General features: G+C 45.0%; 2 protein-coding genes across 2 annotated transcripts; both read left to right on the top strand.

Annotated features, from left to right (window-relative positions):
• The first annotated feature begins 694 nt into the window (after positions 1 to 694).
• LOC129541242 (late cornified envelope protein 3D-like) lies at positions 695 to 1,801 on the top strand. The gene is made up of 2 exons (XM_055403006.2): positions 695 to 734; positions 1,244 to 1,801. The coding sequence occupies exon 2, from the start codon at positions 1,265 to 1,267 to the stop codon at positions 1,526 to 1,528; it is 264 nt and encodes an 87-aa protein (XP_055258981.2). The 5' UTR covers positions 695 to 734; positions 1,244 to 1,264; the 3' UTR covers positions 1,529 to 1,801.
• A 21,747-nt stretch (positions 1,802 to 23,548) lies between these two features.
• Positions 23,549 to 24,666, top strand: LOC129541180 (late cornified envelope protein 3B-like). The gene is made up of 2 exons (XM_055402912.2): positions 23,549 to 23,579; positions 24,098 to 24,666. The coding sequence occupies exon 2, from the start codon at positions 24,119 to 24,121 to the stop codon at positions 24,380 to 24,382; it is 264 nt and encodes an 87-aa protein (XP_055258887.2). The 5' UTR covers positions 23,549 to 23,579; positions 24,098 to 24,118; the 3' UTR covers positions 24,383 to 24,666.
• Positions 24,667 to 27,437: the final 2,771 nt, after the last annotated feature.

Here is a 27,437-nt window from a genome sequence, read left to right as displayed (position 1 = left end):
AGGTCATCAGAGAGACTCACTTCCCCTAGACAGGTACAGTCCCCTTCCCTAGCCTTTATCTCACTGTGAGGAGCTCAGAAGGCAGTAGTGGATTATTCTTAAGGTCCTGGTCACTGGGGGAGCCAGGAAACATGGTCCACTTGGAATATTTTCTATGATCTATTAATTTGTCTGTCTGTGTGTCTGTCTTGGTAGACTCATGATCCAGTAACAGAATTCTTCTGGGATTTCCCTGGCAGTCTAGTGGTTGAGATTTTGAGCTTCCAAAACGGACACAGGTTCAATTCCTAGTCAGGGAACTAGGATCCCACCAGCCATATGGTGGTGGAGGGAGGTGGGGAAGGGGGGAACAAAACAAAACAGAATTCTTTCATAGCTGTACCTATTCCCAGGAAAGAAGGTGAGTCAGAATCTGAATGGAAGCAGATGGTCTGAAACAATGAAGGAAGGAAGGAAGATTGCCAGGCTCCTAGCTGCCTCAGGGGGAGGTGTGTGGACAGTCATCGTGCTTCTTGATGGAAACTCCTTAGTTGGACATTATGTAAGTGCCCAGGAAAAGGGCTTGAGGTCTAGTCCTGGGAACATGCCAGACTGTCACCCTCCCCCTGATTGTGAAAGCAGTGGCATGCTCAAGTCATGTATCACACACCCAGCACAGGATAAAAGGCCTCTTGCCCTGAGCTCTCCATTCACAGCCTCCTCAGAAACAGACTTCTCTTCCCTCCTGGCACCTGGTGAGTATCCAGCAGGGAATGGAGCTCTCCCCAAGATGCTGGAAAGGAACCCTGAGGTCATAGCAGAAAAGTGGAAACCAAAGGGGCCTGAAATGAAATCCCAGAAGTATGGTTGCAGAGAAGGTAGCCAGGGGTGTGATGTAAGGGTCAGGAAGGAGTTCCTTTGGGACGTGACAAGAATTCTGGGAACTGCATATGTCGCAGGAGCTCATGACACTTCCCATGCTCTTTCTATTCATACTTTCCTCAAATGGGTACATCCCTTGTGTGTTTCCTTTGAGATACAAAAGTCTGGATGCTCAGTTAGATTGGCACCATGGGATCCTAGGCGGAGAGCAATGTAGGAGGCATCTTGCATGATCAAATTAACTCCACATCAGTCTCCCTCTCCCTCCTGCGGCCCTGGCTTGAGAAGGCACTGGCCTGACAAGAGAGGGATCAGGAAACCAAGAGTGGGGAAACACTGGACTGTGGATTCCAGGCTGACAAGGTGATTTTGTTTTGTCCAGGCTCACTGACCTTCTGCTGAGATGTCCTGCCAGCAGAACCAGCAGCAGTGCCAGCCCCCTCCCAAGTGCCCCTCCCCCAAGTGCCCCCCAAAGAGCCCAGCACAGTGTCTGCCTCCAGCCTCCTCGGGCTGCGCTCCCAGCTCCGAAGGCGGCTGCTGCCTGGGCCCACACAGGCACCCCAGGTCCCACCGCTGCCGGCGCCAGAGCTCCGACTCCTGCGATGGTGACGGTGGTCTGCAGTCCGGGCGCTCTGGCTGTGGCCAAGGCTCTGGGGGCTGCTGCTGACCTGGCCTCCTGATGTTGACCACGTGATTTCAGAGGAAACAAGAATCCAAGGGCCAAGGAAAAGCCCCAACCTGAGGCATCCTTTCCCGGACACCCCATTCTCATTTGCCTAGACTGAGCCAAGAGATGTTCCTGTGCAGGGTTCGGAGTTCTCTCTGGAGGGCTCTTTCTGTCTGATCGCCAGGATCTCACAGGTCCCCACCTCCTGCACCTGCTGATGATCAGCAGAGCCTGTGCCTGACCCTGTGAGAAAATAAAAGCTGTTCTTCCTCATTTCCGGGTGGCTCATGTGTCATTTCACTCTGCCCCTCCCCAGATCCCCCGGTGGACAGCACAATCCACACAAGGGTCTAGAGGCAGAATCTGAGCTCTGGATCAAGAGAAGAGAGCAGTTCATTCCCCCCACACCCCCATTCATGAAGGATCGTGAGTTTTCAGTTGGAATGGAGACCTACTGGTTGAGGTCCTGCACCTCTCAGTGAAAGGACTAACTTCCCTCGAAACCTGCAGTGGGTCCTGATACAACCTGGGAATTGCCAGGGTGTGCTATGGGAGTCCTGTTATTTTAATAAGCTGTTTCTGAGTCCTAAATAAAGAAACAGTGACTCCAGAGGCAACGAAGGTGAATAGACTTCTGGACTCTTTGGGAGAAGGTGCGGGTGGGATGATGTGAGGGAATAGCATTGAAACATGTATATTATCATATGTGAAACAGATCGATGCATGAGACAGGGCGCTCGGGGCTGGTGCACCGGGATGACCCTGAGGGATGGAATAGGGAGGAAGGTGGGAGGGGGGTTCAGGATGGGGGACACATGTACACCCATGGCTGAGTCATATGACTGTATGACAAAAAGCACTACAATACTGTAAAGTAATTAGCCACCAATTAAAATAAATAAATTAATTTACAAAAAATATGATAGAGAAAGAAGATACATCTAAGGAAGGAAAGTTGACTCTGTGGACTCTATATAAATGCAGGGAGAGATGAAAGGTAAGTGAAGGATTGAATGAAGTCTAGGGGGAATGGTGTGGCTGGGAGTTTAGTTAATGAGATGACTGGGGCATATGAAATGAGAATTTTAGGAAAAAAAAAATGAGAAGTGTTGCTGGAATTCTATACAATTGATTAAATTTGAATTCTATCTAGCTACACTATCGTGAAGCTGAATAAAGTACCATGTTTTAGCCTAAATTGTGAAACTCAGACATTTCTGAGGCTGAAATAATGTTCCTAAGTGTGAGCCAAGAAGTAACATGTCAGTTTGACACCTGGAAAGTCAGACAGTGTCAGAACTCAAGCTACAGTCAACTGTAAATACTATGTGAAATTGATGTTAGGAACTGAGCGGGCACGCAAAACTGGATACCTTTGTAACCTTAAATTATAAAATGATTTTATCAAACCTGGAAGTTAACTCCTAAAATTTGGAAGTCAAAAAGCCTCAGAGGAGATTAATTCCAGATACACACAAACTCCATCTGACAAATAAGACATGATTCCCTGGAGCAGGAGTCCCAGCTCTGACCATTAGTTTAAGTTGGGTTAGAAATCAGCAGAGTGCTCAGCCTTCAGCAGGCAAGGTATCTCCTGGAAGTGGCTGACCCGCTGGCTCCCAGGGAAGAGTTGTGCCTCGCCTGATAGAGCCTGCAAACCTGGAATGCAAGGTGTGAGAGCTGGAGACTGCAGGCCCTGCAGCCCTGTGTAGACCAGAAACCTTATTCCACAAGCTGAACAAAACTGGAGGATTAGAGCATGCCACCTGACAGAGGCTGTGGAAGAAGACATGGAGATTCAGAAGCACCTCAAACTGCCACATGAAGAGCTTACAGAGTTACAGCTATGGTTGAGTTAAAACTGTGTTTAAAAAAAGAGAAAGAAAGGAGCAGGGTCAACCAGGGAAGCTCCTAGCTAGCATTCCAAGGTGGTTTTGGGAAGCTAGAAGTAACATGAGAACATCTTTAACATGGAGCCCAACCGTGGAGAAAATCAGATTCCCCAAAGCTCATCAAGGTGACTCCAGGTCCTTTCCTTGGACCAATTTATCTATTCAGTTCATTTTTATTGAGCATCTATTGTGTGCTCAGTTCTAGGCACTGGGGATATGGTTGAGAATCAGAGTCAACATTTCTTCTCCCGAGAACTTGCATTCAAATGGGTCTACAGGCAGCAGTTGATTGTTTTATATGCAATGTCGCAATGTCGAGTGAAACACAGTGACTCTATTCTCAGTTGGCCTCATACTCAGGGTGAGTGGACACTGGTGCTGGCTTAATAAACCCAGAGAAAACATCTAACCTGGAGAAATATTGATGCTTTGAGATAGTGGCTTTGATGGTAACAAAAAAAGGACATTGAGCATACGCTAGCTTCCATATCCAAAGACAGCAGTCAAGAATGGAAGGGGGGCAGATTGTTAAAAACCACTGGAAAACTGGTAATGCACAAGCAGACCTCATCCTCATGCCCTCTCTCCGGCCCCCTCCCTCATTCCACAGCCCCAGTGGGAAAACACCTTCTTAGAGGTGCTCTTTTCTTCCCATGGATATTCTATTTTTAATCATCCGAAAAGGGATGGCAGCACATCAGGCCCTCCTGTACAAGGATAACCAGACACATACTTTTTATAAATGTTCATAGAAAATAATAATATTTTGTCATCATTGTAATTAATAATCATTGGGACTGAAAGGATGTGTCCTCTTCTTAAATGTGATGTTTCAGAGAGCCATGCATCTCCAATGGTATAGAAGGTGCAATGGCCAAACAGCAAACAGCTTACATAATTGAAATTTCCAAAGCATTTGGTTAATAGCTGCTACTCACCATGATCACCCTCATCATCACCACACCCGGTCAGTGTGATTCACAGCTGAGCTAACCTCCCTTAACCACCCCAGCCAGCTTGAATCCCTCCTGACCCTATACTATTTCTGGAACTCCTAGAATAAATAGCACAGTCATTAAGGCACTGACACAGTGGCCTTTAGATATGTCTTTTTTTTTTTTTCTTTAAAGAACCAACCAGGTTATTTACTTTTTTTTTTGGCCACACCACATGGTGTGTAGGATCTTCCCTGACCAGGAATAGAACCCATGCCCCCTAGAGTAGAATCGGAGTCTTAACCAATTGACAAACTACGCCTTCTGCAGAGATCTTGTCTCTATCTCTTAGTTTACTCCTCACATCTGTGGTCTCTCATGCCTCTTTTACTTTATAGTTTTTGTGTGTTTTTCCCCCCTTTCCCAGATACTAGCTGTTAACTGGAGAAGCCAGAAGGCAAACACAAACAGAATGTCTGACTCCAGATGAATGTCCAACCAGCCCCATCTCCCTTCAGCACCAGCAGGACCTCAGCCTCTAATGAGGACTCTTGGGTTCTGTGAGCTCCTCTTGGCATCACCATCTGGGCTGAATGCCCATGGACACACCAAAGATCTACCCCTCTGTTCCTGCCAGTTGTCCAAGTACTTTTCTCACGGGCCAGGGTCCTCATCCCAAACATCAGCCCCGAGTGATCGCAAGTGACAACATCTGGATGCAACTCCCCCTCAGAGTCACTGCACACAAAAGGGGACTGATGCCCAAAGGCTCTGACGCAGGCCCTGAGGATTGGGGACCCACCACACACACACGGTATAGCTGAGGCACAACGTATTTGAGAAGTCCTGTGACTTTCCTCACAAGAAAACTCTTAGCACGAAAGGGGGCTGATGCCCAAAGGCTCTGACGCAGGCCCTGAGGATTGGGGACCCACCACACACACACACACACACACACACACACGGTATAGCTGAGGCACAACGTATTTGAGAAGTCCTGTGACTTTCCTCACAAGAAAACTCTTAGCACGAAAGGGGACTGATGCCCAAAGACTCTGACGCAGGCCCTGAGGATGGGGGACCCACCACACACACCACACACTCTTAGCAACTGCCCAGGAAGGTATGGAGGACCTAGGAATGAAGATTGTTGATGGTCTGTGTGCTTAGTTGTGTCTGACTCTTTGCGACCCTTTAGACTGTAGCCCACCAGGCTCCTCTGTCCATGGAATTTTTCAGGCAAGAATAGTGGAGGGGTTGCCATGCCCTCCTCCAGGGGATCTTCCTGACCCAGGGATTGAACCTGGGTCTTCTACATTGCAGGCAGATTCTTTATCTGCTGAACCATCACAGAAGCCCAGGAATGAAGATTACAAGGACCCAAATCAGCTCAATATATGTTAGAGAAGGAGGGATGGAGGGAGGGAAAGAATATGAAGTAAAAGAAAAATAAGAAATGACAGGCTCACGGAAAGTTTTAAAGGACATGTATTTGGACAATTTGGGGGGCTTCCAAATCCCTTCCATCAGAAAAGTTCCTGTTCCCTTTCCCTACAACTGCCATAACACTGAACCCCGCAGTGAGTGATGCAGAGATCTCTCTGTGTTCTCCCAGGTGCCAGAAGGACGCTGAGGACCCAGTTCAGTTCAGTTCAGTCGCTCAGTCATGTCCAGCTCTTTGCGACCCCATGAGTCACAGCACGCCAGGCCTCGCTGTCCATCACCAACTCCCAGAGTTCACTCAAACTCATGTCCACAGAGTCGGTGATGCCATCCAGCCATCTCATTCTCTGTCGTCCCCTTCTCCTCCTGCCCTCAATCCCTCCCAACATCAGAGTCTTTTCCAGTGAGTCAACTGTTTGCATGAGTTGGGCAAAATATTCAGCTTAAGCATCAGTCCTTCCAATGAAAACCCAGGACTGATCTCCTTTAGAATGGACTAGTTGGATCTCCTTGCAGTCCAAGGGACTCTCAAGAGCCTTTTCCAGCACCACAGTTCAAAAGCATCAATTCTTTGGCGATCAGCTTTCTTCACAGTCCAACTCTCACATCCATACATGACTACTGGAAAAACCATAGCCTTGACTAGATTGACCTTTGTTGGCAAAGTAATGTCTCTGCTTTTTAATATGCTATCTAGGTTGGTCATAACTTTCCTTCCAAGGAGTAAGCATCTTTTAATTTCATGGCTGCAATCAGCATCTGCAGTGATTTTGGAGCCCCCAAAAGTAAAGTCTGACACTGTTTCCCCTGTTTCCCCATCTATTTGCCATGAAGTGATCGGACCAGATGCCATGATCTTAGTTTTCTGAATGTTGAGCTTTAAGCTAACTTTTCACTCTCCTCTTTCACTTGAAAGAGGACCCAGGAGCAGTCATTAAGCTGTCCCTCCTACTCAAGGCACAGGTACAGATCATTCAGGTCCACTTTCCTCCCCACTGTCAGGATGTGCAAGAAGTTATGAGAAGATATGATCAGGTGTGAAATTGGGGTAAAGAGATGAAGGAGGTAGATGATGAGAATAGAGACCAGAAAGATTTCATGTTCTTTTACAGACGACAGATGAGTGACACACAGATGTTCACACCCTCCAACACTTCAATTGTGTCTCCTCCATCTCATGGGACTTGATCTTCTAAGAAGTCCCTATCCATTGAAGCTACTAGGCTGTTCCAGGGATCTTATCCTCTCTGATCTTCAAAACCCATCCCCTCTCTTGGTAACTGCTTGGCTCCCCCTTCTATGTGCCAGAAGGTAAAGGTGCACACCTTTGCGAATTAATGACTGTTCCTTCCAGCTCCACCCACCTGCCTTCTGCCAGTCCTTTGTACCTGAAGCCTCCCCAACCTTACCACTCAATGGGTCCACCCATTCCTAAGCATTTCCAGATCCCCACAGGTGACTCATACGAACTGAGGACTTGGTGGGGGTTGGGGCTTAGTAGAAATGAGGTTTGAGAACACATAGTTTCTCGGGGTTGATATCTTATACAGCATTTCATAGGTTCTTGACTACAAAATAATGATCTCTTGGAGTAATGGTTGCATGTTGTTGTTTGTCATTAAATCATGTCTGACCCTTTTGTGACACCATGGGCTGAAAACCATCAAGCTCTTCTGTCCTGGGATTTCCCAGGCAATAATACTGGAGTGGGTTGCCTTTTCCTTCTCCAAGGGATCTTCCCAATCCAGCGGTTGAACCCGCATCTCCTGCATTGGCAGGTGGATTCTTTTCCACTGAGCCACCTGGGAAGCCCCAGTGAAAACATTAAGTAAGTAAGTGTTAATTGCTCAGTCATGTCTGACTCTTTGCAATCCCATGGACTGTAGCCACACACACCCTCACCTTGAAACCAGGTTCCTCTATCCGTGGGATTCTCCATGCAAGAATACTGGAATGGATTGCCATTCTTTTCTCTAAGGGATCTTCCCGAGCCAGAGATTGAACCTGGGTCTCCTGCCATTGCGGGTGGATTCTTTACCATCTGAGTTACCTGAGAAGCTCAAGGTGAGTTCTTGGAGTAATGGTTAATAATATCAAAAAGGAAGTTTGTCCTAAATACAGCCTGTTGAACATGGCCCAGTCCTTGGGATTATGTTCCTGGTTGACTTATAGTGGAAAAGGAGAAAGAGCTCAGAGAAAGCCTTGGAACGGAGATCTTCAGAGGCCTCCTAACTGCTTTATTAAGCAAGTGAGTTACAGAAAGAACTGTTATCTCATCCAGTCACTGTCTTCTGCACTGTGCCGAATTTCTCTTAATACTGTCTCAGGCAGATTCCATATCTAGGACAAAAAAGTCAGTGTGGCTCAATGTAATTCAGCATGCAACTTCTGTCTCTAGTGCTCCCCTCCCCCAGCACAGTCCAGCCCTCCTGTAGGGGGTAGGGACACACTGCTCAGCCTCTCTTTGTACAGAAGATAATCCACTTGTCAGCTCTCTGCTGCACACCCTGGGCCAGTCTGGTGGGAGTGATTGTAGGGGCCAGAGCAGCTCTGCTTTTTCTGAACGAGTCCTGGGGGGATGAGATTGGGCCTTTCTAGTTTGTTTAGAAGATGAACTTGCATGAATATTTTCTTTTCAGCTTTGGTATTTTCAGCATAGCAACAAAAAACCCCTCTGATCCTGAAATCCTAGAACATTCTGGAACATTCTCCATAGTCATAGAGAGGTGTTGTATATCTCAAAATGTGAAAATATTATTCAAGGAGGAATTAGGACTCAGAAGAGAATGGAAAGGAAAATGTCTTAAATTAGAAGACCAGGTGGCATTTTTAGACCCTCTCATCCCATCCTTCGTAAGAATGACCCAGCTGCTTGTCACAGCCTTGCTAATGGTTTTGGTGATGGGATGGTCCTGAACTGAGCAGGAGCTGTGTTTTTCAGTAAACAGAGAAACATTTTTCACTCTTCAGTTTATCATTTATTTTTAAAGGAAGCTATGACAAATCTAGGCAGTGTATTCAAAAGCAGAGACATTACTTTGATGTCAAAGGGCTGTATAGTCAATAGTTATGGTTTTTCCAGTGGTCATGCGCAGATGTGAGAGCTGGACCATAAAGAAGGCTGAACACCAGAGAACTGATGCTTTCAAAATATGGTGCCGGGAGAAGACTCTTGAGAGTCCCTTGGACGGTAAAGAGATCAAAACAGTCAATCCGAAAGTAAATCATCCCTGAATGTTCAATGGAAGGACTGATGCTGAAGCTGAAGCCCTGATACTTTGGCCACCTGATGGGAAGAGCCAACTCATTGGAAAAGACCCTGATGCTGGGAAAGATTGAAGTCAGAAGAAGAAGGGGGCAGCAGAGGATGAGATGGTTAGATAGGATCACCGACTCAATGGACACGAATTTGAGCAAACTCCAGGAGATAGTGGAGGACAGAGGACCCTGACGTGCTCCTCCATGAGGTCACAAAGAGTTGGATGTTACTTAGTGACTGAACAACAACAAATAATTCACATGGCCTGATGGCATTGCTTTCTGAGGAGCCAATCCTGGGTATCTCCACCACTGCTGGCATCATCCCATTGGCACTACCAAGCCATGGAATCCCCCAGGACTTATCCAGCCAGGCCAAATTTCACCTCAGGAAACCAGAACTCCAAGGATGGCATCCCACATGGAGGTGACCCTCAGAGAGTCCCTCTCATGTTTGGAGCAAGTGGCCAGGCTATGGTCTCCCAGCCACTGGTCTGTCATCACAGGATATATGCTCAAACTTGGGCCCATGGAGCATCCACTCTGATGAGAAATGGAGGGACTGAGAAATGGGAGCTCCTTGAAAGGGAGATCAAATTGATGAGCAACATCACCCCCAAGCTATGCAGTCTAGGATGGGGCTGCAGAAAGGCCCACAGATTCCCCACTGCACATCATGAAGATGAAAGAAGGCTCCACACACAGTTCTGGAATGTTTATAAATTTCAGAACTTCCTCCCCAATTTTGAATCCCTGTAACAAGGATTTTATTCCTAAGAAGCAAATAGGTCACTCAACTACAGTTACTTTCAGCCCTACCATCCAGCTACCATGAGAGAGTGCCTCTTTCCAGTTTATGATCTACTGAGAGAACTCTCAATAATATGAGTAAAATGGCAACTCAATCATAGATCCTGAAACTAGCTCCCATCCTGGAGGCAGGAAAAGGCTGGTGAGGATGTAAATGCCCAAACTCTCTCCACCCCATCCACATCTAGAATGAGCTTTCCTTCCCTGTGGCACAGTGTAGTTATGCTCCCAAAGGCAAAAAAGTCTATATTTTTGGCACTTCTATATTTTCAAATGCCAGGTGGAAAAGGAAGATGAAAATTGCACCCCTCCTGTCATGGACATAATTTAATTTCCATTGAAAAATATAATTTTAATTATATTTTAATTTAATTCAAATATGTATAACATTTGCTTATAATCCTGACTATGAATTATCTTAAAAACATACAGCAAAACATATTTATTTTAATATTAGAGAGTAATTGGATGAGAAATTCATCTCTAAAATTAAAATGAAATTCACAGGGGAAATAACATTCAACTTGCATCAATGGATCATACACAAAACATTGAACCTATGAGGTCAGCTCCAATAGATAAGGTGCACCCAACACTACTATAGACCTCATAACACATTCAACAAAACCATCTCCATCAAAGCCAGCCTTATCATTCATGTCTGCATACTTTCCTCAACTAGATCAAGGAGAAGAGTCGAATCACTCCTGACTAGGAATCTTCCTTCTTTTATGGTCTTCAAATGAAGAACACACATTCCCTCAGATCTTGATTTTGTTATAGGTGAACTGTGATTCTTGTCACCCCAATTATTGCAGTTTCCTTCTCTAAACTTGCCCTCCAGTCCAGCCCTGATTTGTCTCCGCTCCTTTTCTGCCCACGGGTTCCATGCTGCTTTCCAGGTGCCAGTAAGCTTCTCTCTGGGACTCCCACCTTTGCTTCTTCACTTTTCTACCCATTTTCCACACACAGCCCACCCTGAATGTCCAATGTCCTCTGTTCATTCATCACCCCTCAAGGCAAGAGATGATTACATTTACACACCCGATTTCCCTAAAGAACATGCAGGAAAATTAGGATACACAAAGAACTAGGAACTGTAGTTAGTCACTTATACTCAGCACTTACCAACATGGTAACAGCCTGCTTATTTATTTGTCTGTCTATCCAGTTAGTTAATTACTGTAAGTCAGGTTATGTGTCATATTCAATTCTACAATCCACTGTAAAATATGCACATGGGACACGGGCTCTGTTAAGTACCTATGTAGGTTTCCTGGTTCCCTTTCATCAAACACATTGTCTTATGCCCGGAGCTAGGCTGGGAATATTTGGTGCTGTCACCCTTCCCCAACAACACACTCAAGCTGTGCAACACTAGCCCAGGAGCTCCTGTCCCGGGAAACCCAGTCTACAACTTACTCAGAACCAGGTTTCTCTGGCTTCTATGAAATCAGCAGAATGTCCAGCTAGGGTGGACCTGAACTAACAGGGTTATGATGACAAGCCCAGGACTCCATCAGAGGAGAGGGAAGCAGAGGGTCCAGAATAGAGGCAGCAGGAAGAGTGTGGGGTTAATGAGCATCTTTATGGGATGTTTCCACAGTTCTGTGACTTACAGAGGCCACATGTCCTCAGTATACCCTCAACCTCTTCCTAGACTGGTTCCAAGAGAAGCACTTATCCCACCAGACATCCTCAAGAAAACTTTAACTAAAAGGACTTGTTCTCCTCCGTGATTGCATGAAGACAAGACATTGTTCCCAGTTAGAAGAGAGTCAGTGTGTTTTCCTAGCAAGAGGCCAAAGAAAGAAGAGCACCTTTCCAGACTAACTCTAAATCTGGTTTCATTTCCTTCCCACATTTCTTAGGTCAAAAGTAGAACACATGATCTATGAAACTTATTAGGGAAGAGACATTGACCAGAAGCTTTGGCAATACAATGTGTACCTTATTTTACCCCTGCTGAGATGCCCAGCCAGCAAAACCAGCAACAGTGCCAGCCTCCACATGTCTCCCAAAATGGTCACCTCAGTGGCCAGCCCCTTGCCTGGTCCAGTCTCCTGCTGGGACCCCAGTCTGGCAGCTGCTGCTGCCTGACTCTTCACAGCTCTGTCTCTTCCACTGATATCAGAGCCTCAGAGCTCCAGGGGCTAGAAGAGCCATCTACCAGTGATCTCTAGAATCAGGCTAAAGGACTCAGTAGTGCCTGTTAAGTGCCACCAGAATTCCTGGTCTTAGTGAATTTACTTAGATATGAAGAGAAATGAGACCAGACTTAATCAATAAAATTTATATTGAGGGACTTTCTGGTGGTATGGTGGATAAGAATCTGCCTGCCAATGCAGATGACATGGGTTCGATCCCTGGTCCGGGAAGATTCCAAATGCAGCATGAGCAACTAAACCCATGGTCTACAACTGCTTAACCTGTGCTCTAGAGCCCAAGAACCACAACTACTGAAGCCTGCGCATTCTAGGGCCCATGAGCCGTAACTAATGAGCCCATGCACTGCAACCACAGAAGTCTGAGCGCCCTAGAGCCAGCAAGTCACAACTACTGAAGCCTGTGTGTCTAGAGCTCACGCTCTGCAACAAGGAAAGCCTCCGCAATGAGAGGCCCATGCCCTTCAACCAAAGAGTAGCCTCTGCTCTCTGAAACGAGAGGAAGTACTCTGTCAGCAACGGGAAGAAAAAGCACCCAATGAAGCCAAAACTAAATAAATAAATTTATATTGAGACACTAGGGTAGAAAAGGGTAGCCAGAATTTACGTCAGTTATGATTCTATCACTAAAAGTTGCCCCCTGGCAAGTGAGCACTCTGCAGTTACAGAGAGACAGATTCTTCCATCTTCACCTGGGAACTTCCCTGGTCAAGCCCAAGTCCATTTGTTCGGTCATTCATTCGTTCAACCAGTGTTTATGTGGTACTCCTCTAGGTACTTGAATCAGTGAGGAACAAAACAGACAAAATCATTGCTTTCAGGAGTTTCCATTCCAGTGAGTTACGGGAGGCCTCCTCTGATTTCCTTGCAAGGCAGCAGGTTTAGACAAAAGTGGTTCTATATTCAGTTGGATTCTCATCCTTGGGCTTTGGATAGATACTGGTAAATGGTTGCTAACCAAGTGAAGACTCTCATCAGGGACAAATCTTTGAGAATGGGTATTGTTGGTTTGGTGGGAACAAAAAGAACATCTAATGCCTGCTTGTTTTCACACCAAAGGTGAGAGCTAAGTGGGACAAGGGGATAGAATGCTGGGACCAATGGTGACGTGTTTGTTTGAAGGTTGGCCTGTCTTCCTCCCCTTGCAGTCTTCCTTAGTCAGTCCCTAAGGCTCGGCAAAAAAATCACATTGGCACAAGTATCTTGAAAGCACTTCTACTTGGTTTTCTACTTGGTTACAATATATGCAGCAACTAAAACAAGATGGTCATGCTATATAGCCTTTCTTGTGTCAGAATAATCAGATGCAACTAATATAATAATAATGCTTTATCAAAATCAATCATTATAAGATATATTTGAAATACGAATAATTTGTCTCATTCTTTGGGATTTTAAATGTATCATGATTCAGTGGGGAATATACGTCTATTATCACAGAAAGAAAACACACAGGTTGAGGCACCTGCACTTTCCACAGCCGTGGTCCACTTTCCAGGAGGTGTTCACATTTATTATCATTATCAGACTCATCATCGCACCCATCAATTAGCATTCATCTTTGGTCTAATCTCTTAGCCATCCCAGCCAATCTGAATCTCCCTCTTCCCTCAATGACTACCCCTGGCTCTCTTAGAGTCCATATTGCAGTCACTGAGATACTGACGCAATAGCCCTTAAAGGTTCGTTAATTTGCAAGACATGTCAGTATGCCTTTGTAGGTTTCTTATGCCCATCTTTAGTTGTCCCTGGGACAGCTCTGGTTCACTGCACTTCCATCTGAATAGCTTTTTCTTTCCTTAAGGAGGAGGATGCTTCCTCCTTAATATAGCTATGAAGAGAAGGGAGGGATTCAGACTTGGAAGTTTCTGTCTCCACAGCAGACAACCTCAATGACCGTATTATTCTGCCCTCAATGTCTTAAAAACCTCCAGTGCTCTCACAGCTCATTCTCCCCTCCACTAGCATTATCTCTTCTTCCTGGTGGATCACCAGATGCCTCTTGCATTCTATGAGCTCCTCTTAGTTGCCCTGCCTGAATTTACTGTGCCTGGACAGAGCACAGTCTCCACATCTCTGCTCATCAACCATCCTGAGTGATAGCAGATGACGAGGTCTCGGTGACTCACTCACTCAGAGTCACTGCAGAGGAACAAGGGACGGATGCCCCAAAACTCTGGCCTCCAGCCTGAGGACTCCCCAGATGAGTACTGCAACATCCTCTGTTGGTTTATGTTTATTTCACTACTTGCCTCCTGGCCCTACTACACTATGAAATCTAAAGGTGCGGTAGCATCTTCCTTGTTTTCTAATCACCTTTGCCCAGAACAGCATGTTTCGTCATCTCAATATTAGTGGTTTGAAAGAATTAATGGTTTTTATAAATAAATGAATAAAAGCAAGAATGGCAGAGCCATAGGAAGACTGAAGAACATATTTGAACTGTGTTGGTAGTTCTTGGATTCCTTCTCTCCTCAAAACTCTGGACACCATGGAGACTTCCCTGGTGGTCCAGTGGTTAACAATCTGCCTTCCAATGAAGGGAGTATGGGTTTGATCCATGGTCAGGAAACTAAGATTCCACATGCCACAAATACTGAGCTCTTACCCTCTGGAGCCCATGTTCCACAACTAGAAAGAAGCCCACGTGCTGCAGTTAAGAGTCTGTGTGACCCACATGCCACAGCTAAGATTGGACTCAGCCAAATAAAGTAAATACATATTAAAAAAGAGAAAAGAAAAAAAAACTCTCAACACCATGGAGATGCAAAGGGCCTGGGGTTAGAGATGTAAGAAGCTTTCCCTTAAATAAGACTTGCCACTCTTACCCTCTCCAAATCCCACCCATTTTTCTGCCTGCAAATTGATATAGGAAAAGACCTCTAAGATTTGGTCTCTTCTCTCTGGAGTCAGGTTCCCTCTGTTCAATTTAGTTTCTATTTCCCTATTCCTCTTTGCTCAGAAGTTTTCCCTAAGTTGTGGTCTCAGAGCCACAAGCACAGAAATAAAGTCATTTTTAAAAGTTGATGCAATCACATACAATTATTTGCCTTTTTACTACCTCTAGAGGCAATAAAATCACCCCAAGATGTCAAGAAACAAAACTAGGAGTATCAAGTCCCTGCCAAAAGTCCCAGAAGTTCCTGCTCAGGGCTCCAGGCCCACCTGCTGTCCTTTCTATCGAGCCTCTGCTCTGGGGGCTGCCATAGCTTCAAGAGGAAATTAGGATCATAAGAACTTTGGGAAAACACACCTTCAAATTGACATTGAAGTTGTGAGGCATTTTCTGGCTACCTATCCCAGTTTTATCTGTTTGTAGGGCATATATTAAGTTAACCTTAAAAATGCATTGCAATATACATTGTGTGCAGTAAATACTGTTTTATTCCACTTACATGAGATATCTAGAATGGTCAAATTCATAGAGTCAGAAAGTACATTGGTACGTGCTAGGGGCCGGGGGCAGGGTGGAGAGGGAATGGGGGCTTACTGTTTAATGGGGACAAAGTTTCACTTTAGCAAGGTAAAAAGATTCAGGAGATGGGTGATGGTGAGAGTTTCACAACAAAGTGAATGTACTTAGTGCCACTGAACTGTATTGTTTAATATGGTCAAAGTAGTATGTTTTACATTTTGTGACTTTTACCCCAGTGAAAAAAAAAAAATTATTTTTAAAGACGGCTTCCCTGGTGGTCCAGTGGTTAAGAATTTGCCTTGGAATGCAAGGGACACAGGTTTGATCCCTGGTCTGGGAAGATCCCACATGCCGTGCGGCAGCTAAGCCCTCACGCCACAACTACTGAGCTCATGAGCTGCAACTACTGAAGCCCACGTGCCAAGAGCCTGTTCTCCGAAATGAGAGACGCTCACACACTGCAACTAGGACGCAGCGCCTACTCGCCGCAACTAGAGAAGGCTGAGGTGCAGCAATGAAGACCCAGCGTAGCCAAAAATAAACAGATAAAATTATTAAAGAAAGAAAAAGAAAGACTCAGCTGCTTGCCATGGAGGGAAGTGTGGGGGCGGGAGGAGCCAGAACTGAGCGGCAACTGTGAGTTGTAAGCAAAGGATTTTTCGTTTGTTGATTCATCCTTGACTGCCAATATGAAATGTCCAAAATACACTCCAAGGAGTTAAACTTGAGATCCTGCACCTCCTGTTCCTATAATTACCAGTTGTAATGACTAAGTCATGAAATTGTCCCAAGATTCATCCAGTCACACCCGTCTCTTTATTTCCTTGATGTCTCTGGGCCACAGGAAGCCGAGGCTCCTCGGGATGGGTCTCCTGAGATTGGCGACTCTCGGGGAGTTGCCCAGGTACTCTGGGGGAGGTGACCAGGCCATGATCTTATGACTGTTCTCTGTCATCACAGGATGTCAGCTCTGCTTGTGGGGCTTGCAGAGCACCTGATCTCATGAGAAAAAGAAGGGGAGAGAGACAGGAGCAACTCATCAGGGTGAAGGTGAGATTAATGAGCTCTGTCTCCAGGTCTTCTGTGGAATCACCCAAGACAGGCAGACAGGGATGGGGCTAGGGCAAAGCCTGAGTGAGAGTCCTCCACTGATGTTTCATGAGGGACACGGAAAACTGCCCATTGACAGTCATTGACAGGATAGTTTGATCCTTTGAAACTACCTCAAAATGTGTGACTTGTGTTAGTTTTTCACAAATTGCTCCCTCCTCTCTCCTTCACTCTCAAACCCACTCCCCTACATTCCACACCCAAGTCCTACCCCCACCAATGACTCAGGGTTGCCATCCATGGTGGGGAAATGGCTTCCATGCTTACTTCTTTCATGAGAACAAGCCTTGCATCTGATCACCACAACATACAGAGATTAAACATCCATTCATTTCTGCAGCAAAGCCTAAACCCCAACAGCTTAGTTTTGATGTGCCCCATGGCACTTGAATTCTGTACAGGGACCATTATAGCTGGTAAGGGCTTCCCTGATGGTTCAGTTGATAAAGAATCTGCCTGCAATGCAGGAGACCCCAGTTCAATTCCTGGGTCGGGAAGATCTGCTGGAGAAGGGATAGGCTACCCACTCCAGTATTCTTGGACTTCCCTTGTAGCTCAACTGGTAAAGAATCCTGCAGTGCAGGAGACCTGGGTTCAATCCCTGGTTTGGGAAGATCCCCTGGAGATGGGAAAAGCTATCCACTCCAGTATTCTGGCCTAGAATTCCATGGACTGTATAGTCCATGGGGTCACAAAGGGTTGGACACGACTGAGCGACTTTCACTTTCATAGCCGATATAAATAATTCTTCTATGTTTGCTCAGTCTGCTAGACTGCATGCTCCCTTAAGGAAGATACCCTCCTTCTCACTGCTCTATTCCCATGCTGATCATGATGATTGGCCTATAGTTGTTACTGAGAAAAGAGCAGACCCAGATTGCTGTCAATAAGCTGCCCTAGATCTAACAGTTAAGCTGTATATTCTCCAGTCAAATAAAAACAAGTTCAGAGAACATCAGACAGTCAACTCTGTGACCATAAGGGAGTAAGAGAAAAACAAGAACTCTCTGAGAACCAAGAAAACAAGATGTTGGCCAAACCACAAAAATGACCAGCATCCCCTTTTCTCAGCCAACATAAACAAATGCTCCTTCTCTATGAATTAGATCTTCCAGTTCACTTCAGTCACTCAGTCCTGTCCCACTCTTTGCAACCCCATGGACTGCAGCATGCCAGGCTTCCCTATCCTTCACTATCTCCCAGAGCTTGCTTAAATTCATGTCCATTGAGTCCAGGATGCCATCCAACCATCTTATCATCTGTTATCGCCTTCCCCTCCTGCCTTCAATCTTTCCCAGCAACAGGGTCTTTTCCAATGAGTCGGCTCCTCGCATCAGGTGGCCAAAATATTGGAGCTTCAGCTTCATCATCAGTCTTTCAAATGAATATTCAGGGTTGATTTACTTTAGGATTGACTGGTTTGATCTTGCAGTCCAAGGGACTCTGAAGAGTCTTCTCCAACACCACAGTTTTCTTTATATCCAACTCTCACATCCATACATGACTACTGGAAAAACCATAGTTTTGACTATACTTTGTCAAAAGGATCCTTGTCAGCAAAGAAATGTCTGCTTTTTAATATGCTGTCTAGGTTGGTTGTAGCTTTTCTTCCAAGGAGCAAGTGTCATTTTAGTTTCATGGCTGCAGTAACCATCTGCAGTGATTTTGGAGGCCAAGAAAATAAAGTCTGTCACTATTTCCATTGTTTCCCCATCTATTTACCATGAAGTGACAGGACTAGATGCCACGATATTAGTTCTTTGAATGTTGAGTTTTAAGCCAATTTTTCACTCTCCTCTTTCATCTTCATCAAGAGGCTCTTTAGTTCCTCTTCACTTTCTGCCATAAGGGTAGTGTCATCTGCATATCTGAGGTTATTGATATTCCTCTCGGCAATCTTGATTCCAGCTTGTGCTTCATCCAGCCTGGCATTTCACAGGATGTACTCTACATATAAGTTAAATAAACAAGGTGAAAATATACAGCCTTGACATATTCCTTTCCTAATTTGGAACCAGTCTGTTGTTCCATGTCTGATTCTCACTGTTGCTTCTTGATCTGCACACAGATTTCTCAGGAGGCAGGTAAGATGGTCTGGCATTCCCATAACTTTAAGAATTTTCCAGATTATTGTGATCCACACAGTCAAAGGGTTCACTGTAGTCAATAATGCAGAAGTAGATGCTTTTCTGGAATCCTCTTGTTTTTTCTATGATCCAGTGGATACTGGCAATTTGATCTCTGGTTCCTCTGCTTTTTCTAAATACAGAATGAACACCTAAAAGTTCTTGATTCACGTACTGTTGAAGGCTACCTGGGAGAATCTTGAGCCTTACTTTGCTATCCTGTGAGATGAGTGCAATTGTGCGATAGTTTGAACATTCTTTGGCATTGTCTTTCTTTGGGATTGGAATGAAAACTGACCTTTTCCAGTCCCGTGGCCACTGCTGAGCTTTCCAAATTTGCTGGCATATTGAGTGCAGCACTTTAACGGCATCATCTTTTAGGATTTGAAATAGCTCTGGAATTCCATCACCTCCACTAGCTTTGCTCGTAATGATGCTTCCTAAGGCCCACTTGACTTCACACTCCAGAATGTCTGGCTCTAGATGAGTGGTCACACCATCGTGGTTATCTGGGTCATTAAGAACTTTTTCGTATAGTTCTTCTTCATATCTTTTGCTTCTGCTAGGTACACACCATTTCTGTGCTTTATTGTGACCAGCTTTGCATGAAAAGTTCCCTTGGTATCTCTAATTTTCTTGAAGAGATCTCTAGTCTTTCCCATTCTTTTGTTTTCCTCTATTTCTTTGCATTGATCACTTAGGAAGGCTTTCTTATCCCTCCTTGCTATTCTTTGGAACTCTGCATTCAGATGCTTATATCTTTCCTTTTCTCCTTTGTCTTTCATTTCTCTTCTTTTCTCAGCTATTTATGAGGTCTCCGCAGACAATCATTTTGTCTTCTTGCATTTCTTTTACTTGGGGATGGTTTTGATCACCACCTCCTGTTCAGTGTTAAAAACCTCAGCCCATAGTTCTTGAGGCACTCTGTCAATCAGATCTAATCCCTTGAATCTATTTGTCACTTCCACTGTATAATCATAAGGGATTTGATTTAGGTCATACCTGAATGAATGGATAGTGGTTTTTCCTACTTTCTTCGATTTAAGTCTGAAGTTTGCAATAAGAAGTTCATGATCTGAGCCACGTTCAGCTTCCAGTCTTGTTTTTGCTGACTTTACAGAGCTTCTCCATCTTCTGCTGCAAAGAATATAATCAATCTGATTTCAGTATTGACCATCTGGTGATGTCTATGTGTAGAGTTCTCTTGTGTTGTTGGAAGAGGGTGTTTTCCATGACCTGTGTGCTCTCTTGGTAAAACTCTATTAGCCTTTGCCCTGCTTCATTTTGTACTCAAGGCCAAACTTGTCTGTTACTCCAGGTATCTTCTGACTTCATACTTTTGCATTTCAGTACCCTATGATTAAAAGAACATCTTTTTTTTTTTTTTTTGGTGTTAGTTCTAGAAAGTCTTTAGGCCATCATTGAAGTGTTCAACTTCAGCTTTTTTGGCATTAGTGGTTGGGGCATAGACTTGGATTACCATGATATTGAATGGTTTGCCTTGGAAATGAACAGAGATCAGTCATTTTTGAGACTGCACCCAAGTATTACACTTCAGACTCTTTTGTTGACTATGGCGGCTACTCCATTTTTTCTAAGGGACTCTTGCCCACAGTGGTAGATATAATGATCATCTGAATTAAGTTCACCCATTCCAGCCCATTTTAGTTCACTGATTCCTAAAATGTCCATGTTCACTCTTGCCATCACCTGTTTGACCACTTTCAATTTACCGTGATTCATGGACCTAACATTCCAAGTTCCTATGCAATATTGTCCTTTACAGCATCAGAATTTACCTCCAGTTTCATCCACAACTGGGCATTGTTTTTGCTTTGGCTCAGCTTCTTCATTCTTTCTGGAGCTCTTTCTCCTCTCTTCTCCAGTAGCATATTGGGCACCTACCGACCTGGGGTGTTCATCTTAGTGTCATATCTTTTTGTCTTTTCATACTATTCAACTCAATTCCATAATGTCTAACTCAGTTAGCCTTTAGCCTTGTCCTATTGCTCCTGTTTTCTCGTTAAAAATTATTAAGATACCCTATCACAGAAGTACCTCTCTTTTTCTTATAGCATCCCATCCAAAAGAAAACTTCACTTCCTTGAATGCTTGGGCTTCCCTTGTGGCTCAGCAGATAAAGAATCCACCTGCAATGCGGGAGGCCTGGGTTCGATCCTTGGGTTGGAAAGATTCCTTGGAGAAGAGAAAGGTTACTCACTCCAGTATTCTGGCCTGGAGAATTCCATGGACTGTATAGTCCATGGGGTTGCAAAGAGTTGGACATGACTCAGCAACTTTCACTTCACTTGAGCCCTACCCCAAAATTACCTAACACAAGCCCAAATTCTTTAGTGAGCACCTCTTAATGTTTCCCCATCATGTACTATATCATTGCAGCAAGCCAATCAACACAATTTTGTTCTACTGTATGTGTACTTCTGGTGGTCTTTGCATGGGGGATATAGATGATGCTCAACAGAAGTTTATTAAGTAACGGAAATGACTTAAAGGAGAAGAATTACATAGGAGGGCTGGTGGGACAGTTAGTAAGGGGAAGGGACTCAAGGCAAATATCAACCTGTGAGAAGAAAGACAAAAGGTGGTGTCTCCATCCAAAGTCACAGACAAGGAACCACGATGGACACTTTAGAAGATCTGAGCTCCCTAGGAGCATGCCCTCACTAGAATGGCCACTTTCCCATCTAGTATTCTCTTAGCCTCTATCACCAACAAAACTAGGAGAGCTAGCTATGAGGTTTTCGATACTATATGTCCCACTTCAGTATTATCACTAGTCTCATATGAGAAAGGACTAATTTCACCATTCAGTAGTAATTCCTTCAAATGCACCATCAATTGGTGGGTCCTCAACGACGTGAGGGAAATGGATACTCCAGCACAGTCCTAGGGCTAAGTCTATTTACCCCCCTCAACAAGAGATGCCTTCTTAAGACAGGAGAATATCAGCACGGAAGATCAGTGCCACTTCTGACCCTTCCCCATTCCCTCGTCCCCAAGTTACTATTCCTTATGTACCACGCAATTCATTCTCCCATACACAACTCAAAATAAAATGTGGAACCCCCAGGCTTTAAAGTAGGTAAGTTGTAAAGTGCAAATCTGTATAGGGAATTTTGTACCTAAAAGCAATAAAATACAGAAAATAATCACATATATTTACCATAAAAATATTTCAACTAAAAATGTGTTTAATTTAAATATAAATAATTAAATTTCTGTTGTACTTCTGACTATATTCTTTCGGAAACAAACAGCAAAATGCAGCTATTGTGAGAGTAGAGATGAAATCCATGGCAAATTCATCTCTAGTACTTGGGAAAAAAAAATCCAGTGGGGGGGCTTCCCTGGTGGCTCAGTGGTAAAAAATCCTTCTGCCAACGTGGGAGACGTGAGTTTGGTCCCTGATCCAGGACGATCCCACACGCCATGGAACAAATAAGCTCTTGCATGTGTGCTTAGCTGCTCAGTCACGTTTGACTCTTTGGGGCCTCATCGACTGTAGCCTGCCAGGCTCCTCTCTCCATGGAACTTTTTAGGCAAGAATACTGGAGCGGGTTGCCATTCCTTCCTCTAGGGGATCTTCCTGACCAGGGATCAAACCCGCATCTCCTGCATCATCTGCATTGACAGTGGATTCTTTACCGCTGAGCCACCTGGAAAGCCCAACTAAACCTGTGGACACAACTACTGAACCTGGGCTCGAGAGTGCAGGGGCTGCAACTGCTGAAGCCTGCGCACCCCGGAGCCTGTGCTCTGCAACAGGAGAAGCCCCTGCGGTGAGAAGTCAGCACACAGCAACTGGAGAGTAGCCCCTGCTCGCCACAACTGAGAAAAACTTGCACAGCAACGAAGACCCAGCACAGCCAAAAAAATAAATGATAAATGAAATCATTTTAAAAATGCAATGGGAAAATGGGATTCAGATTTTATACAAAATCATCACATACAAACCTGAGAAACTCTCAGATCTGTTCCATTAAATGTGATGTATGTAATATCACCATCATCATCAGCCTCATCAACAGCATCATATTGAACAAATCATCTGCATGACTCTCATCAATCATCTGAAGCATTTCACACTAGTATATCATTTTAGTTTTTATAATCAATATCACTGTATCTCACAAGAAACTAACTATGGACAAACTGGATTTCTCTCAGTATGAGTCTTGTGATCTCAACTATTGTGTGTCCTTTTGATACTTAAACTGCTCATTTATATAATTCTCTCTCAGTTCTCTTAAGGGGTCTCTCTGCACCCCATCCTACATCCGTTGCCCAACACATCTCAGCCCCAGGGTCCAGTGATCTCAGGCCACTCAATATCTCCAGATGCCAGGAGCCAGCTACCTCTGAAAATATCATTACCCTTGGAAATACGCAGAGCGGTAGGAAACTGATGTCCAAAAGACAGTGGCATTTGGAGACAACTGTATCACAGGAAAAATCACATGGTATCAGACATATGTGTTTGTTTCTGTGAAGTCTGTCCACTTGAAATGTTCAAGGTCAGGAAATACGTCACATATATCTCTACATCCTCACATTTCTTCATTCAGCAAAGATGCAAGAGGCAGAGCTGAAATTAAACCATCTGAGCTGCATGAATGAAAGGAGAAACAGCAGGTCCCCAACACACCTAGGGAGTAGTCATCCACATTTCCTGATTCCCTCTCACCTGACATCTTGGCAAGGATGCAGGAAGAAACTGGAAACCCAGGATGGGAGAGTGTGTCACCCTCCCCCGATTGTGAAAGCAGCAGGATGCTCGGGCCGTGCATCACACACCCAGGACAGAATAAAAGGGCTCTCGACCTGAGCTCCCCATCCACAGCTTCCTCAGGGGCATCCTTCTGCCTCCACTGCAGCGGTGAGTGACTGGAGGGGACAGAGCCTCAGCAGGTAGCATGGTGGAGACAAACTTGGGTTTGGTGGGGAAGAGAGAAGCAGAGGAGTCTGTGGAGGCAGCAGAAAGGGATTTTGGGGAGCAGCTGGAGGCAGGGCAGGGGACAGTGAGCAACAACTTATGTGGGAGGAATCGGGGTCTGGGACACACCAGAGCCCCGGCTCTCAGCATCCCCCAACTCATTATTCTGAAACACATGCACCCACAGACATCCTCTAGGGGTCACTTCCCAGTGGGGTGTATTTGCCTCTGTGTTTCTACGGGGCCCACTTAGAGGATGACAGCCTGGTTCTGGGAAGGAGTAGAGAGTGAGGGAACTGTCTTGCCAGGTCAGTTGAACTTGAGATCCATTTCCACTTTCCTCCTGAATATCACAGCTCAGGAGGCAGCTGGGATTAGGAGCATTGGCCCTAGTGAGACTGCTCACAGGGGAGACACTGGCCTTGAGCTTCTGCACTGACCTTTTCCTTGAATGTGTCCAGGCTCACCAACCTCCCGCCGAGATGTCCTGCCAGCAGAATCAGCAGCAGTGCCAGCCCCCTCCCAAGTGCCCCTCTCCCAAGTGCCCCCCAAAGAGCCCAGCACAGTGTCTGCCTCCAGCCTCTTCCAGCTGTGCCCCCACCTCCGAGGGTGGCTGCTGCCTGGGCCCCCACAGGCGCCCCAGGTCCCACCACTGCCGGCGCCAGAGCTCCAACTCCTGCGATGGTGACGGTGGTCTGCAGTCCGGGCGCTCTGGCTGTGGCCAGGGCTCTGGGGGCTGCTGCTGACCTGGCCTCCTGATGCTGAGACGTGGGATTTCAGAGGAAACAAGAATCCAAGGACTTTGTCAGCCTAGTGTGTTCCCTCCCCACACCCCAGTCTCCGAGCCCTTGGCCAGTGCTGAGATGCTCCTGGAGAGCGGCTGAGCCCTCCACAGTGGCTCTTGCTATCCACTCTCCAGGAGCCCACTGGATACCTGCCTCATCTCTGCTGGAATTATAGTATCTGCCCCCTTGATTGTCATCACCCCTGTCTGATCCTATGAAAGAATAAAGTTTGTGTTTCCTCAGCATCCTAGACTATCTGTGACTTTGCTGCAGAACAGGCTGTTCTGCGGGAGAAGGAAATGGCCACCCACCCCTGTATTCTTGTCTAGGAAATCCCATGGACAGAGGAGACTGGCAGGCAACAATCCATGGGATCACTAAAGATTTATTTGGATTTCCCTGGTGGCTCAATGGTAAAGAATCCGTCTGCCAATGCAGGAGACGCTGGTTTGATCCCTGGGTCCAGGAAGATCCCCTGGAGAAGGAAATGGAAACCCACTCCAGTATTCTTGCCTAGGAAATCCCACAGGCAGAGGAGCCTGGTGGGCTATAGTCCTTGGGGTCGAAAAAGAGTTGGACACGACTGAGCGACTAAACAACATAGCAGGCTGCTCTGTGAGTCTCTGTCACCTCTGCTCCTCCAGCCACCACCACGTTGCCCAAGGAATAATATGCTGATTCTAGATCAGAAAAATTAACAGCTCCAACTCCTCCAAAAGGGCTTGTAGGAAAATTTTATGTTGGTTCAGGAAGGGGAGAGGGGTTACTGGTTTGACCCCACACCAATGAAAGGCCTTATTGCCCAGTAAGTAATGGTGTGAGAAGTGCTCTGACTCCAAAACAGATTTATCAGGGAAGTCACCACCACCACCAGAACGTGAAAGGTAATTCCAGGATCCCCAGCGAAGAGACAGGGATTGGGAGCTGAAGAATCCAAAATCAGCAGAAAAGTTGACAGACCAGGGGAGAAATGGAAACCTTCAGGGGTACCTACTAATTCAATTTCTTCAGTGAAGATCTGGGGGCAGTTAACTGGTGAAAGTGAAAACTGGAGTAGTTCTAGATGTGGAGAAATAGGATGCAGACTCTGCATGTAAACATCTGACCTAAGAAAATCTGGGAAAAGAGAAAAGTGGTAGTGGGAGATGAAAATAATCATAAGATCAAATATTCATTTAGCACCTCCTGTGAGCCAGGCATAGTTTTAACTGTTTGGCATACAGATCCTCAAATGCTTCTCCTGACAACCCTTGGATGTCGGTTCTCTCTTAGCTTGTGTTATAGATATGGACACATAATCATTGCATGTTTCCTTAACTTGCCAAGGTTACACAATTTGGAAGCAGGACCATCAGTGCAACCAGTGTATTATCCTTATTTGCTTCAAAGCAAGTAATAGGGGACTTCCCTGGTGGTTTAGTGATTAAGAATCTTCCTGCCAATGCTTGGGGCCTGGGTTTGATCCCACATGCCGTGGGGGCAACTAAGCCTTGGAGCCACATCTACCGAGCCTACGCCCTGGAGTCCAAGCTCCACAGCAAGAGAAGACACTGCAATGAGAAGACTATACACTGCTGACAGAGAGTGGCCCCCACTATCTGCAACTGGAGAAAGCAATGAAGACTCAGTGACACCATGAATAAATAAATAGCAAGTAAAAGAATTCTTTTTAAACTACTTTTATCCAATCCAACTCATTGTGTTTAATATTGCTTTTTAAACTCTATATCACTAAGATTCCAAACCACATAAGTCATAGCTGCAAGAGCACCCATCTGGGGAAGGAAGGTGCTCTCCATAATTTTAAAAGAAGTCCAGCTGTTGCACAACTGACCACGTCTCCTTATCACCTACGGAAATCACCTCTTACATGAGGATCAAGATGGCAAATTGTGAAATAACGGAAAATCAGAAATGATCAGCCAGATTTGAGCCAGGATAGTCCTTAAAAAAAAAAAGACTAAAAAACCAATAATAGAATTCCACTTCTAGGTTTATACCCAAAGAATTGAAAACAGGGACACAGATACTTGTGCAGCCTAGTTCATAGCCACACTTTGCACGCTAGCAAAATGGTGGAATAAACCCCAGTGTCCATCCACAGATGAATGGATATACATCTAAAAATGGTTAAAATGGTAAAATTTATGCTATGTATATTTTACCACACACAAAAAATAATACAGTGTTTCCTACACACTTATGAATTGCATTCTGAGTGCATTCGTTTAAGTCCAATTTGTTTATAAGTCCAACAAAGTTACCCTAACTACCCAACTAACAAAATTGGCTATATAGTACCATACTTTAATAAGTTTAGGGCTTTTCACAAAAATAGTACATAAAAAAGAAACAAACACAAAAAATAAGACATTTTACATTTTATAGTACAGTACCTTGTAAAGTCAAAGGCTTTGGCATAGTCAATGAAGCAGATAGATGTTTTTCTGGAACTCTCTTGCTTTTCCCATGATCCAGTGGATGTTGGCAATTTGATCTCTGGTTCCTCTGCCTTTTCTAAAACCAGCTTGAACATCTGGAAGTTCACGGTTCATGTATTGCTGAAGCCTGGCTTGGAGAATTTTGAGCATGACTTTACTAGCGTGTGAGATGAGTGCAATTGTGTGGTAGTTTGAGCATTCTTTGGCATTGCCTCTCTTTGGGATTGGAATGAAGACTGACCTTTTCCAGTCCTCTGGCCTCTTGAGAAACCTTTATGCAGGTCAGGAAGCAACAGTTAGAACTGGACATGGAACAACAGACTGGTTCCAAATAGGAAAAGGAGTACGTCAAGGTTGTATATTGTCACCCTGCTTATTTAACTTATACACAGAGTACATCATGAGGAACGCTGGGCTGGAAGAAGAACAAGCTGAAATCAAGATTGCTGGGAGAAATATAAATAATAACCTCAGATATGCAGATGACACCACCCTTATGGCAGAAAGTGAAGAGGAACTAAAAACCCTCTTGATGAAAGTGAAAGAGGAGAGTGAAAAAGTTGGCTTGAAGCTCA

This window comes from Moschus berezovskii, chromosome 4 (genome assembly GCF_049115385.1).
Source record: "Moschus berezovskii isolate FMDL1 chromosome 4, NW_MosBer_1.0, whole genome shotgun sequence".
Taxonomy (NCBI): domain Eukaryota; kingdom Metazoa; phylum Chordata; class Mammalia; order Artiodactyla; family Moschidae; genus Moschus; species Moschus berezovskii.
This window is presented reverse-complemented; position numbering and strand designations above follow the sequence as displayed.

Bases quoted from the DNA above. Each gene is read 5' to 3' on its own strand.
- LOC129541242 (XM_055403006.2), top strand. From the start codon at position 1,265: ATGTCCTGCCAGCAGAACCAGCAGCAGTGCCAGCCCCCTCCCAAGTGC.
- LOC129541180 (XM_055402912.2), top strand. From the start codon at position 24,119: ATGTCCTGCCAGCAGAATCAGCAGCAGTGCCAGCCCCCTCCCAAGTGC.